This window comes from Stomoxys calcitrans, chromosome 1, assembly GCF_963082655.1.
Source record: "Stomoxys calcitrans chromosome 1, idStoCalc2.1, whole genome shotgun sequence".
Lineage (NCBI taxonomy): Eukaryota > Metazoa > Arthropoda > Insecta > Diptera > Muscidae > Stomoxys > Stomoxys calcitrans.
The window spans coordinates 72,981,435-72,997,036 of record NC_081552.1 but is presented as its reverse complement, the minus strand read 5'-3'; the positions used below and the strand labels follow the sequence as shown (position 1 = coordinate 72,997,036).

The following is a 15,602-nucleotide window of genomic DNA, read 5'->3' as shown; positions in this document are numbered from 1 at the left end:
TATCTTGGTGAGCAAATACGTCCTATTTGGGGGTTGTCATGGTGATGGGACGTCCCCTAGACAGTTGGTCCCTAATGTTGATATCAGATACGTGGTCTACTCCCAAATACCTTTAATTTGAGCCCCATATTTCCATAGTTGGCAAATATGACTGACTTGGGGGATGGGCGGCCATTCAGTAAGTTGGCTTTAAAAATATGTATCGGCTTCGTGTTCTACTCTAAAAGCCTTCTTATTTGAGCCTTCGTGTTCTACTCTAAAAACCTTCTTATTTGAGCCTCATATTGCAATGGTCAGCAAATACTTCTAATTTGAGTGGTGTTGTGGGGTTGCCCCATATTGATATCAGATTCGTGCTTTACTCCCAAAGACCTTTCATGTGAGCCCCATATTTCTATGGTCCCAAATTTGTCCCCTTTGGGGGATGTTTTTGGGGAGAGGCGGCCCCCCAAACACTTGGAATCATATTTGGATATCAGATTCGAATTCTACACTAAAATACCTTTTATTTAAGCCCTATATTCCCATGGTCAGTAAATAAGTCCTATTTGGAGAGTGTTTTGGGGAAGGGGTGGATCTCCAGAAACGTGGTCCCACATTTGGATATAAGATTCTACTCGTAAATACCTTTCATTTGAGTCCCATATTGCCATGGTCGGTAAATAAATATGTTCGATTTTGGGGTGTTTTGGGGGTTGGGGTGGTCCCCCTAGCACTTGGTCCGACAATTGGATATCAGATACGTTTTCTTATCCTAAATACCTTTCATTTGAGTCCCATATTGTCGTGATTGGTCTAAATATATGTTTGGTAGGTTTTAGGGTGCGGCGGCCCCCTTAGGTACCCCATCCGATATTTGGATACCAAATTTTTATTTTTGGGGTACTATATTAGAACACACAAAATTTCGCTTAAATCGCACCACCCATCTCCGAGATCTGATGTTTCTGAAAATTAGGGTAAGGGTCCGCCCCCCATTCAGATATCAAGAAATGTACTACCCTATTTTCACCACGGGATCATTATGCACCATCTGTGAAAATTTCAAGAAAATCGGTTCAGCCGTTTCTGAGTCTATAAGGAACACATAAACATACAAACAAACAAACACAAATTGATTTTTATATATAAGAAGATAAGTAGTAACATGTAAAAAGGCGTTAAGTTCGGCCGGGCCGAACTTTGGATACCCACCACCTCGGGTATATATGTAAAACACCTTTCGTCAAAATCCGGTGAAAAATGCATACCTTATGCCCCATGGTAGCTATATCGAAATATGTTCCGATTTGGACCAAATACTTATAAGTACAAGTCAGTTTTCAATTGCGTGTAACAAAATATTGGTCTTTTAAGTATTGTAGCTATATCTTAAATTAAACCGATTTGAACCATGTACTAAAAGGACTTTATGGGACCAAGACTATAAATCGAGATATCGATCAGATCTGGACGGATCTGGGTCAAATTTAAAAAGGATATCGAAGGGCCTAACACAACTCACCGTCCCAAATTTCAGCAAAATCGAATAATAAATGTGGCTTTTATGGGCCTAAGACCCTAAATCGGAGGATCGGTCTATATGGCAGCTATATCGAAATCTGGACCGATCTGCGCCAAATTGACGAAGGATGTCGAGGGGCCTAACACAACTCACTGTCCCAAATTTCAGCAAATTCGGATAATAAATGTGGCTTTTATGAGCCTAAGACCCTAAATCGGCTGATCGGTCTATATGGGGGCTATATCAAGATATAGTCCAATATAGCCTTCTTTTACTTTATATGGAGCAAAATTTTCCTTGGAATATTTAATTTCGACAAAGAGCTTTTAGTGAAATTCCATACTACGCTGTTTTGGGGTGTTTTCGGGGGTGAGGTGATCCCCCAGACACTTGGCCCTGAAAAAATATCAGCATCGTGCTCCTCTTTCAAATGCCATTTATTTAAACCCCATATTGCCATTGGCTCAGCGGAGTTTACACGATGAGGCGTCCCCCAAACACATGGCCCCAAAATAGATTATCAAATTCGTATTCTACTCCCAAATACCTTTATTTGAGCCCCATATTGCGATGGTCAGTAAAAATTGCTATTTGTGGGGTATTTTGGGGTAGGGGTAGACCCCCAGAAAATTGGTCCCGAAAATGGGTATCAATTCTTGCTGTACCCCCCAATACTTTTCATTTAAGCTCCACATTGACATGGTCGGTAAATATGCCCAATTAAGGGTGTTTTGGGGATTGGAGTGGTTCCCCTAACGCTAAGACCGGAAAATATAACAGCATCGTGCTCTATTCTCATATATCTATATATAATTTATTTAAACCCCATATTCCCATTGGCCTCAAAATTGGATATCAAATTCGTTTTCTAATTTCACTGAAACTTCTCATTGCAAAAGTCTACAAATATGTCCGGTTTGGGGTATTGACCCTAAAAACTATAAATATATAGTTCCACTCTCTTTATGATATAAATTATCTTGGTGAGCAAATACGTCCTATTTGGGGGTTGTCATGGTGATGGGACGTCCCCTAGACAGTTGGTCCCTAATGTTGATATCAGATACGTGGTCTACTCCCAAATACCTTTAATTTGAGCCCCATATTTCCATAGTTGGCAAATATGACTGACTTGGGGGATGGGCGGCCATTCAGTAAGTTGGCTTTAAAAATATGTATCGGCTTCGTGTTCTACTCTAAAAGCCTTCTTATTTGAGCCTTCGTGTTCTACTCTAAAAACCTTCTTATTTGAGCCTCATATTGCAATGGTCAGCAAATACTTCTAATTTGAGTGGTGTTGTGGGGTTGCCCCATATTGATATCAGATTCGTGCTTTACTCCCAAAGACCTTTCATGTGAGCCCCATATTTCTATGGTCCCAAATTTGTCCCCTTTGGGGGATGTTTTTGGGGAGAGGCGGCCCCCCAAACACTTGGAATCATATTTGGATATCAGATTCGAATTCTACACTAAAATACCTTTTATTTAAGCCCTATATTCCCATGGTCAGTAAATAAGTCCTATTTGGAGAGTGTTTTGGGGAAGGGGTGGATCTCCAGAAACGTGGTCCCACATTTGGATATAAGATTCTACTCGTAAATACCTTTCATTTGAGTCCCATATTGCCATGGTCGGTAAATAAATATGTTCGATTTTGGGGTGTTTTGGGGGTTGGGGTGGTCCCCCTAGCACTTGGTCCGACAATTGGATATCAGATACGTTTTCTTATCCTAAATACCTTTCATTTGAGTCCCATATTGTCGTGATTGGTCTAAATATATGTTTGGTAGGTTTTAGGGTGCGGCGGCCCCCTTAGGTACCCCATCCGATATTTGGATACCAAATTTTTATTTTTGGGGTACTATATTAGAACACACAAAATTTCGCTTAAATCGCACCACCCATCTCCGAGATCTGATGTTTCTGAAAATTAGGGTAAGGGTCCGCCCCCCATTCAGATATCAAGAAATGTACTACCCTATTTTCACCACGGGATCATTATGCACCATCTGTGAAAATTTCAAGAAAATCGGTTCAGCCGTTTCTGAGTCTATAAGGAACACATAAACATACAAACAAACAAACACAAATTGATTTTTATATATAAGAAGATAAGTAGTAACATGTAAAAAGGCGTTAAGTTCGGCCGGGCCGAACTTTGGATACCCACCACCTCGGGTATATATGTAAAACACCTTTCGTCAAAATCCGGTGAAAAATGCATACCTTATGCCCCATGGTAGCTATATCGAAATATGTTCCGATTTGGACCAAATACTTATAAGTACAAGTCAGTTTTCAATTGCGTGTAACAAAATATTGGTCTTTTAAGTATTGTAGCTATATCTTAAATTAAACCGATTTGAACCATGTACTAAAAGGACTTTATGGGACCAAGACTATAAATCGAGATATCGATCAGATCTGGACGGATCTGGGTCAAATTTAAAAAGGATATCGAAGGGCCTAACACAACTCACCGTCCCAAATTTCAGCAAAATCGAATAATAAATGTGGCTTTTATGGGCCTAAGACCCTAAATCGGAGGATCGGTCTATATGGCAGCTATATCGAAATCTGGACCGATCTGCGCCAAATTGACGAAGGATGTCGAGGGGCCTAACACAACTCACTGTCCCAAATTTCAGCAAATTCGGATAATAAATGTGGCTTTTATGAGCCTAAGACCCTAAATCGGCTGATCGGTCTATATGGGGGCTATATCAAGATATAGTCCAATATAGCCCATCTTCGAACTTAACCTGCTTATGGACAAAAAAGGAATCTGTGCAAAGTTTCAGCTCAATATCTCTATTTTTGAAGACTGTAACGTGATTTCAACAGACAGACTGACAGACGGACAGACGGACGGACATGTCTAGATCGTCTTAGATTTTTACGCTGATCAAGAATATATATACTTTATAGGGTCGGAAATGGATATTTCGATGTGTTGCAAACGGAATGACAAAATTAATATACCCCCATCCTTCGGTGGTGGGTATAAAAACGGACATTGGCTCGTGTGGCAGCTATATTTAATTATGGAGCCACAGAGCGTTTTTGGAGCTTTTCATGTCAAATATATTGGGTTGCCCAAAAAGTAATTGCGGATTTTTCATATAGTCGGCGTTGACAAATTTTTTCACAGCTTGTGACTCTGTAATTGCATTCTTTCTTCTGTCAGTTATCAGCTGTTACTTTTAGCTTGCTTTAGAAAAAAAGTGTAACAAAAGTATATTTGATTAAAGTTCATTCTAAGCTTTATTAAAAATGCATTTACTTTCTTTTAAAAAATCCGCAATTACTTTTTGGGCAACCCAATATATGTTTCTGAAATAATATACTAATTTATTTTTTTACTAAAACTGCAGACTATTAAGAGGATAAAAATATTTAATTAGTTTGGTCCATCTGTGCTAACTTGAGTGTAATATATGAAAACATTAAAAACTGTTTTTTTTTAATATTACTATGGGACCTTAGGTAGGGCAGAATTTGGATGATTTCTATATTAAATATCATGAAAGTAAAATTTTTTTATGAATTGAGAAAATTCAATACCTACTCCAACATTGTGCTAACCAAAAAAATCATTTGGATTTATTTGAAAATTTGGTGTTTGGTAAACTGTTTCTGGGACCTGCCCATATACCACTATCCAAAACTCTTTCCTACCGAACAGTACACGTTACTTGTTTATAATCTTACTATCGTTTTCACAAACATTTAATGAAGCCTTAAGATAGGTTTAAGTTTTGAGAATTCCGGTGTTATTGTTTTTCTATTTCTCCCCTCGCCTTCGGTTTAGAGTGCCCATCTCAAAGTCCTTTTGGGGTTTTGCCTTACCAACCCAATACCATCATCCTAACTTGGGATTTTCGAGTCCAATATCATGACATTTAAATCGCTCCAAAGAGTTGTAGTACATAAGTTATTTGTGCGGTTGGCAACATTGTTTTGTTAACGGCGGAAACCAAAAATTGCGTCAACAATTGAAACACTGTTGCCATATCAATCAAATAAAAGGAGGTGGACAAAAAAACAGATCTTGGAATAGCACCTAAACAGCATTTGATATCCTAAACCATTATGTTTTCCATATCAGTTTAAAAGTTTTTTTTTCACAAATAATAAATAAATAATTAATTTAGTTTTTAAGTAAGATTTTTATGAACTTATTTTATTGAAAAAGTCAACAATATACAAACAGATTAATAATTTTATAATGACAAAGTTTTACAATAAATATAAATTAGAGACAACTTTTGCATTCTTAATTTTTTTTTTTTGTTAAAATTAATCAATATTAACTTGCTTGCTTTCATTTCAATGTTTCTGCCAAAGTGGCCAACTGCAAATTTCGCTGGCGTGTCATCCGAAAATCGTTCGCCATTGCCTATCGCAAACATGGAGCCAAAAATAAGCATTATCTTAAGGAATATCTTCAGTATTTGGTGCCGCATGTCAACAGCATCGATATAAATGAAAGAGTCAGTGGCGCTGAAAGGGTCGAAACCATGCAGCATGAAGAGGAGGCAGAAGAGAGCGAAGGTGACGAGGCCGAGGAGTATGAAGAAGATCACATTGAAGATGATGCCGAAGAATTCGAACACATAGAGGAAGAAGAAAATGAAGAGGAGTATGAGGAACGAGAATATAGACCTAAAGTGGATCAACACACAGATGAACAGGAAAGTGAGACCTCAAGTGCTGAGGAAACTGTCAAAGACAAATTCACTGGAAGAGCAAGTCGCAACCGAGCAAACGCCTCAAAACTAGACGACACCCATGATGAGGATGGCGACAGCCAACAAGGACGCCGCATTTCACGCACTCGTAAAGCTACCAAACGCTATCTAGAATCTGGACTGTGCGATAGTCGCAAAAAAGAGCGACAAGATGAAAAACGTCCTCGCATTTCGTTTGAAAGTAACAACAAAAAATCCCACAGCTCCAGTCCAGCTTTACAGGAGCCGGAAAAACGTAAAACACCCATGACAGCAAACTTACCAAATAAAAGGGTGGAAGTAAAGCTGGTAAAGACCAAAATCAATGAGCCCGAACCAAAACCGGTGGAGCCGAAAAAACCTACCCCTGAGGCAGCTGGCAAGTTTAAAGTAACCTCAACCGATAAGAGTCGCACTGTAATGATAAAGGTAAGCAAGCCGACGGAAAACACAGACAGCACCGTTGTAAAACGTTATACAATATCTGCACCGGCGGAAATCAAGAAATGTGCCAACCAAAGTACCCAATGCGACAATGATAAACCCAAAACTCTGGATGAAGAATTTCTGGATTCCATAAAACCACAAATGGAACTTATGAACAGCCGACAGAAATTCAATTTCAAGAAGCGCGTTTTTCAAGCTCTCATGGACGTTTTTGATGACGCCACCAATTTCCCCAATAAAGGCGAGGTTATCGATTTGCCAGCCACCGGGGCTCCACGTTACGAAAACACTACTTTGGGAGAACTGCGTTTGATAAGGGAACTGGTGCATTTGGTGCAAGCTGCCAAAACAACTCCAGAAATAATGGAGGCCAACGAAAAAGTGGAACTTCCCATTGAAAGTTCAGTCACATCTTCGCCCTCTGACAAAGGGGATAAATCAGATAAAAATCAGGGCAACATTGTGGTGGCAGCCGAACGTAAATCCACCACTACTGTGCAGGTATTAAAAAACAAAGAAACTCTAGGGTTGCCACGTCACATTCTGCAAAAAGTAGTCAAGGTAGCAGGGTCCAATGGAGGCACCATCTTAGCACATGAGGGAGAAAAGAGACGGGTCTACCGCATATACCCCAAGGGAACCTTGCCACCAAGTGTGGCCAGTGCAACCAACTCCAATGTAGCTTCAACGGCCATAGGCACTTTTTATGTGACACCACCAAAAACTACTACGGCCGCCTTAAATCCGCAAACCAAAACAGTGGCCGTTCCACCAACAGCCACGTTGGGAACTGTGAATGGTAAACCGATTACTTTCAATGGTAAGTTTGTCAGCCACGTAAAAACATCATCATCATCATCACAACCAATGGCGGTGGCCACTGCAAACCCTGTAATTGGCCGTCCAAGGTTAAGCGCACGCCCTACGGCTGCGGATATGATGATTGAAAGGCGCCGTTCGTCTCAGGGAAGTACTGGACCAAATATCGGACCCATACCAGCTTTGCAAAACAAAAATGTAACTTCAACCAATGCGCAGAAACTGACACCGCCCGCATTGACCCGAGCCCCCAAGCCGCAACAGCAGCAGGTGGTTAATTGGGATGACAACGATAAGCCAGCGCCTTCAACTGGCCTAGCCCAAATACAAATCTCTCAGCCCATCAGCTTGAATGCTGCCGCCAGTTCATCGAGCAGTGTAAAGACATTCTTAGAATCGGCTGGGGAAAATGAGGGGCCCGGCGACAACTCACCCAACACAATTTTGCCCGATGGTGGTATGGTTGATGAGGAGGATACAGGCAATTTAATAACAGGCGATGGTTACGATCCTCTTTTCATTAAATCCCTAATCAAAGATGAACCCTCGGAGTAGAATTTTCGACCATATATTTTTTTTTAATGAATCATAATTCTATTTTATTTTGCATCATAATTTAATTTGAATAGGCTTTCATTTCATGTTTTATCCTCATAAAAAAAGGAAATTCGTTTTTTTCTTGAACTCTACAAATTTTGCACTGTACATAGCCGTAATATTTCTCACCAATGTTCAATTTGAAATAAAATAAAAACATCAACAACATTCAAAGTAATTCCATGTTAATAAAAAATGCTTTACGTATGATTGCGTAGTTGTTTTCGATTTTATTATTTTCTTGTACGAATACTAATTGGCGTGCTAATGGTAAGTACTGGGAGAATGGGACCTCATTGGCATCACTGTTTTATTTCGTTCGGCATTGGTGGAACTTCGTGTAGCTTATGTTCGTTAACAAATGGATATTTACGTAAGTACTCAAGTTTTTAACTACTCTCATCAGTGTTGCCACACTAAGAAAAATCAAAAGAACAAAAACCAAAAACAGCAATGCATATATCAGTTCATACAATTTTTTATACTAAGCCATTAACGACGAGTGAAAAAGTAGAAAAATATCCAAAAATAGAGATGTAATAGAAAAGAATTCTAGCTCGAGATAGGAAAGAACTAACTTAATACGGTTATCATTGGTATATAGAACACCAATGAAAGCAGTTAAATTAAAATTTTCCTGTAACTTAAGGTTATGTTAGTTAAGCAGACGTCAATTTTAATTGACTTGTTATAACTAACAAATTAAGCTTCAAAGTTAAAATAGAACAAGTAAAAGCGTACTAAGTTCGGCTGGGCCGAATCTTATATACCCTCCACCATAGATCGCATTTGTCGAGTTCGGACAATAATGGAATGAATGTTGGAGACCACAGTAGAAGTCATTGTGTAAAATTTCAGCCAAATCGGATAAGTATTGCGTCCTCTAGTGGCTCAAGAAGTCAAGATTCCAGATCGGTTTATATGGCAGCTATATGAGGTTATGGACCGATTTGAACCATACTTGGGGCAGTTGTTGAAAGTCATGACGAAGCACGTCGTGCAAAATTTCAGCCAATTCGGATAGGAATTGCGCCATATAGAGGCTCAAGAAGTCAAGACCCAAGATCGGTTTATATGACAGCTATATCAGGTAATGGACCGATTTCAACCATACTTAACACAGTTGTTGAAAATCAAAAAAAAAACATATTCATCATTTCAGTCAGTTTATATGGCAGACATGGACCGATATAGCCCATTTACAATCCCAACCGACCTAGGCCTATAAGAAGTATTTGTGCAAAATTTCAAGCGGCTAGCTTTACTCCTTCGAAAGTTAGCGTTCTTTCGACAGACAGACGGACGAACGGACATGGCTAGATCGACAAAAAATGTCATGATATGGGGTCTGAGACGAATATTTCGAGGAGTTACAAACAGAATGAAAAATATTATTTTTTGCGGCGCAAACATAGTGGCCTGCGAAATCATAAGGAAAAATAATTTTAATTTTTAAAAATTGTTTAAACATATACAGGCTTGTTTTGATTTCCTGAAAAAGCAATACGAAAGATTTTCTTTGGTTTAAATTTAGCAACCCTTGGCACAAAACTTCGAATGCACAATTTAATCAAGTTTCTATTCAGCAAGAAGAATCTCAAGTGATTTTAAGCCTTTACACCATTATTTACAAAACTTAATGTAAGAGTCATTTTATTTATCAGCCTTAAGCTGAGTATTCTGTTCGGTTTTTTGAGCGGAATGCTGTCAAACTGCATAAAAAAAAGTTGGCTGAAATCAGGCGGAAAAGTAGTACTTTGCTTATAGTGAGCCAAATGGCAAAAAAAGTTAAAGTGGCAACATTTGATATCATTGCAGGCATCATTTTTGTATGTTTTATTGGTTTCAATGGTTCGTTTTTCTTATTTTACTTACGAAACAATAAATAAAATGGAGAAAACAATATGTGCAGTTAAAAAAACGTTTTTTTGGTATGGAATCAAAAACATTTGGTTGCTGTCAAATTCCGCTCGCGCAATAATTAAAAAATTCAGCGAGTATTCCGAAAGCAGAATAGAGTAGCAACACTTAATGCTTTGAACTTCAAACGTTGGCAGCACTGACACACATGCAAAATAATCAAATATCAACAAAATGAGTCATTTTAATGTAAATAAATGTTTCTCGGAGTTCATTAATGTGATTTTATTAAAATCCTACGTTTAATCATAAAATGAATATGTTGCGTTCTGCCTCCTTTAGTTTTGTCATTCAGATTGAATGATGACACATGTTGTAAGAAACGGCGATACGATTAGCCGCTTAGCTAATCAGGTATAGCATTTTTCTCCATACAAACTAAGCAAGAAAATCCGCTCAATGGATAAATAAAACACTACAGTAGTTTTGAAATAGGTTTAATTGACAGATTTCCTTTACAGAAATGTCAAATAAATCTATCTTAAGGTTTCATTTAGTTTTGTGAATACGGCCGTAAAAAAAAATTATATATATTTTGTCATATAGGCACAACTAGGAAATATATTTAGGGTGACTGCATGATTTTTTTAAATTTCGTACATTTAGGTACCAAGAAGTACTAAATAGTACGAAATAGCCTATGTTCGTCTACAGCAAACAGAGGCAGGTGGAATTAAGCAAATTGGTAAAAATGATCGTAGTCTTGACAAAAAAAATATAAGTTGTACCAATTAAACACCTAATACGAAATATGGTAATCGTACCAGAATTGGAAAATTACTGATAGAAAAATTACGGTACATTGCCAATACCGCCTGGTATTATTTTGTTCGCTTCATTGGCAAAGATTTTTTATGCCATTTGGAGAGTGTGTGGAATAATAGCAATCTCCTATGGTGAGATGCATAAATGACGTAGGGGGTTGTTTTTTACACTGATGAGAAAAACAATTCATTTTGTTGTGCCAATCGACCACTTTTTCTAGACTGACAAATTTGATACAGAAAAAAGCCAGAAAATAATAATTATTTGCGTAATGAATATTTTTCAAAAATATTTTCCATAACTGCTAGCAGTTGTATTGCAAATGCAAATTTCTTCTATTGTTTACATGCCAGGTAAACAAACTATTGACGCCGTAATAGAAAAATCACTAAACGGCGGCGCCATCATTTCAATAAACTACAAACACAAAACTCTACTTTTGTCCATTATTGTTAAATAAAAACCTTTTAGAATCCCGTTGCCAATGGTAATAAACAATAATTTTATTTATCATATGCCAAATAAGTCGTTTAAATTTAGTGACGTCTGCCCACAATGTAGGCGGCTAAGTTATGCCGCACGCAAGTTACCAAAACGCTAATGAATTTACAATTACTGGCATGGGGCTTTGCTCAATGAAACGTTCAAATTAGCTGTGCTGTCAAAAATCTTACTAGCCCCTGGGCTACTCAAAAATTATTCACCACACTTAACGTCATATTTTTACTATCCCTACAACTTTGCTACCATTCGACATACAGCCTTGCTATCAGTTCAATACCAGACAAAGGAAGCTTTTAAGAGTTGACGGCGTCACATTTGTATTCTTGTCATCGCACCAGAAGTGTTGTTGAGCTTTGTATTTAAAATATTGACGCCATTATTAAATATTTGTTTAACAAACAAATAATTTGTTTTAATACAATTTGAGTGCGTAAAAACCTATTCAAATACTCGAAAGCGGTGAAAATGGAATTTATACAAAAACATGATAGTCTCTTGTGTGGCAAAGGATGCTGTGTTGATGTATTAATATGAAAACCACTTCTGGGTATCAACCACTTCTGGGTATCAACCTCAATACAAAGAATTGAGGTTGGTCACGGTGTAACATTACTTTTTGTAATTTTTAACATATATAATCAAAATAAAATTAGATAAAATTATTTTCAACGGCTGTTTTTTTGGTTCATTAGGGGGTGGAATAATCAATAACGGTTTAGTACTAAAACCAATAATCGCCTGATGCTAAAACCAATATCAGGTTGGTATTAAAACCGATACCAGTTCGGTAATAAGGCTAGTACCAAACGGTAATGATCATTTTATGTTTCTTCCATACCATCCGGTATTGTGTTTGTACCGTACCGTATGGTACTGAAATGGGCACGTTTTGTATCATTTTTTCTCTGGGTGTACCAGAATTGGGGAAAAACTTACTTATAATGGTGTAGTTGGTACTATTGTATTTGGTAGATTCTTTACAGATTGAGCTAGAAATCTTAAATTCGGAATGCAGGTACACCTTGATAACATTTATTGGCCAAACGTACAAAATTATGCTTTCTTTATGGATTGAGCAAAAGCTTTTCAAACTACGATACAGGTACACCTTCACGGTATGCGTCGGGCGACCAGAAGATTTTTTGAAATTCGTACTTTTAGATACTAAAACGTACAAACCCAATGTAGACGCAGCTAGAAAATTTAGGGCGACAGTGATTTTTTTCGAAATTCGTACATTTTGGTACCAAAAATAGTGCAATATAGTACGAAATAGCTTAGCTTTGTGGCAGCAACAATGAATCAGTTTAAAAGTTGTACCATATCATGTACAATATATGTATATAAATATATATACTAGCTGGCCCGGTGTGCTTCGCTACACCCATAAGTGCTTCCAGCCCTTTTGACATAGACCAAATTAGAATATTATTTATATTCGCATTTAACTCTTAAATTATTTCATTGAAATCCCGTTGTCCTCTTTGGTATACACTTCCAATTGGTGTATAATTTTGGGGTAGGGGGACTCCCCGGGTATTGACCCATTTTTTTACATAATTTTCATATTGTACTCTCAAGATTGGGACAACGGGACAAGATGGAACTCTAACGAATCTAGTTCCCTTCGGTGTATATGTCCATTTGATACAGAATTGTGGAAATAGATCCCAAACTGTCCCGAACAGCCTTTATGTCCATTTGGGATTTCGAATTCAACTTCCAATTACCTTTTATTTTATACCCATATTGCCCCAATCGGTAAACATGCCTTCTTTAGGCGGATTTTAGGGTTGGCACGAGCTCACTGATACTTGGAGTCAAATTGTCCCCTTAATAGCTTTTCCCCTTAATAGCTTTTATTTGATACCCATATCGTCCCAATCGGTAAACATGTCCTTTAGAGTAGGGTAGGGCGTCCCCCACAACTTTATCTACTTCCAAAGACCTCTTATTGAACCCCATATAGCCATGATTGACAAATATTCAGATTTTGGGAGGTGTTTTGAGGGGTAGACAACCTCCTCCACTTGAACCTTATTTTTAATATCATATTCGCAGTCTACTTGCGAATGCCTTTTATTTGAGTCCCATATTATCATGATCGTCTAATATGCCCACTTGGGACAGTTTTGGTTTTGGGTCGGCCCCTTGGTAATTAAACCCAATTTTTTAATATTCGATATTCATACTCATACTCTAATCTCAAATACCTCTCATTGGAGTCCCATATTGACCCGATCGGCCCACTTTTGATTTTGGGCGGTACTTTCGGTTTGGTTATGGGCTTGGGGCGGCGCCTTAGGTACTTGGATTAAATTTTTGGCATCATATTCGTATTCTACTTACGAATACCTTTTATTTGTTTCCCATATTATCCCGATCGGTCCTCTTTCTATTTTGGGCGGTACTCTTGGGGCGACGTGTTAGGTATTTGGATCTAATTTTGGACACCATATTCTGCTACTCCCGAAAACCTTTCATTTGAGTCCCATAATGTCCCGATCGGTCCACTTTGATTTCTGGAGTAACTTTTGGGACGATTTTGGGCTTGTGGCGGCTCCCTAGCTTCTTGTACCTAATTTTAAATATCATATTCATACTTCCAAATACCATTCATTTTAGTCCCATATTGTCCCGATTGGTCCACTTTTGATTTTGTGGTTCTGGACCTAAGGCGGCCGCCTAGGTAATTGGGCTCAATTTTTAATACAATTTTCGTAATCGCCCTACCCATCTCCGAGATCTGTTGTTTTTGAAAATTATTGTGAAGGCCCGTCTGGAAAAGAAAGTCTTGGAGTGGAAAAGTCAATAAATAATAAAAAATGCTGTATGATCAATTTTGACCACTCTGCCCTCGTTTTGTTCATATTGACTTCTCCAAATTTGTTAGCGCCATTTACTGCCTGTTTATAATTAGATCAACTAAATCCATTTGAATACAGCCAGTAGATGGCGCTAACATAAATGTTAGTGATACTACTCGCTTGGAGTGGCTCAACGCCTATAACATAGATCATCATGTGTTAGTTCTCTATAAATGACTATATGACCACCTATTAAATAGCCATCATTTAGTCTTTTTTTAAATCAAATCAAATTGCCATATTATACGATTTTCTGTGGTGAAGAACTAGTTTGTCAGTCCATATATTTGGTGCGGTGGCGATAGTTCTTACTACTAAACCATGTAAAACTTTTGTGTGTTGCCCAGCAGCACGTCGTTTGAATTGTCTATCTATGAGCTAAAAATGGTTGCAATCTTTACGTTAAGCAAGATATATTCATTTACAGGTAGTGGCAGTTGCCCAACAACAAAATATTGAATGCACTATCTGTCAAAATCAGCGCTTAGTGCAACTCTGATTTTGTGTATGCAACTAGTTCGTGCCATTTCTTGTTGTTTGTGTGTGTGAGGTTCTTACCTATAATACACACACACACAACTGAAACTCGTTGCCAGATAGTGCACTTCGCGGTTTGCAACTCCTACCATCACGCAAAACGTCATAATTTTTGGTGTATGGCGCGTACATTCATGTGTACCCACACATTAATTAAATCACACGGTGTTAGGTCATTATGATTGATACACTGTTTTGAGGTGAACTGGTCCGCTAGATATATGAGCAGAGTGAAGATATCAGATTTGCAGTCCACAACCTTATACCTTTAATTTAACCCCATATTCTCAAGACTGATGTAGACAGCCGTTTGGGGGAGGGGTTCTATATGAGGGTTGTCCTCAATCCATTCTCCCATCGCCTTAAGTCGCATAGCCGCAGTAGCTGCCTCACACCTTATTTGTATTTGAATGGGTCGGATATCTAGAATAGGCTCCAGTGCACAGTGGGCGTGCCAAGACAACATGTTCTCTGAACCTGTTGTATGGTCCTTATGTTGCATTTTTTCTCCATAGCAGTCCACCAAACTACTACACTTCCAATTCAGTTTCCTGTCCAAGATCACACCTAAGTATTTGACCTATCAGATATCGAAATCGTCTTAGTGAGGAAACGTGGTGCGTTTAATTGGCCCACATTGGTCTTCCTCATGAACAGGCATATTTCAGTCTTCTCTGGGTTAACATTGAGACCTCTGGGTCTAGCCCAGTTATATGCCATATGAAAGACCCTTTCGGGTGACGCGCTGTGGCGTGTCCTGTTCCACTTTCTCCCTTATATTTATGCCATGGAACACACAATTTATCCACCTGTTCCTTAGCATTTGGTTTATGCAGTCTCTAAGGACCGGGCACTGTTCTAAGGATTGGATCAGTGTCGATCCGCACATTGTTAAAAGCCCCCCTCGATGTC

At 38.3% G+C, this 15,602-nt stretch overlaps 1 protein-coding gene across 1 annotated transcript in view; it reads left to right on the top strand.

Moving 5' to 3' along the window:
• The window catches only part of LOC106085593 (uncharacterized), a 29,404-nt gene extending 21,090 nt beyond the window's left edge, over positions 1–8,314 (top strand). Inside the window, exon 2 of the mRNA XM_059360681.1 lies at positions 5,852–8,314. Within this exon, the coding sequence (XP_059216664.1) occupies positions 5,852–8,055 (2,204 nt within the window). The 3' untranslated portion in view covers positions 8,056–8,314. The remainder of the gene's footprint in view (positions 1–5,851) is intronic.
• Positions 8,315–15,602: the final 7,288 nt, after the last annotated feature.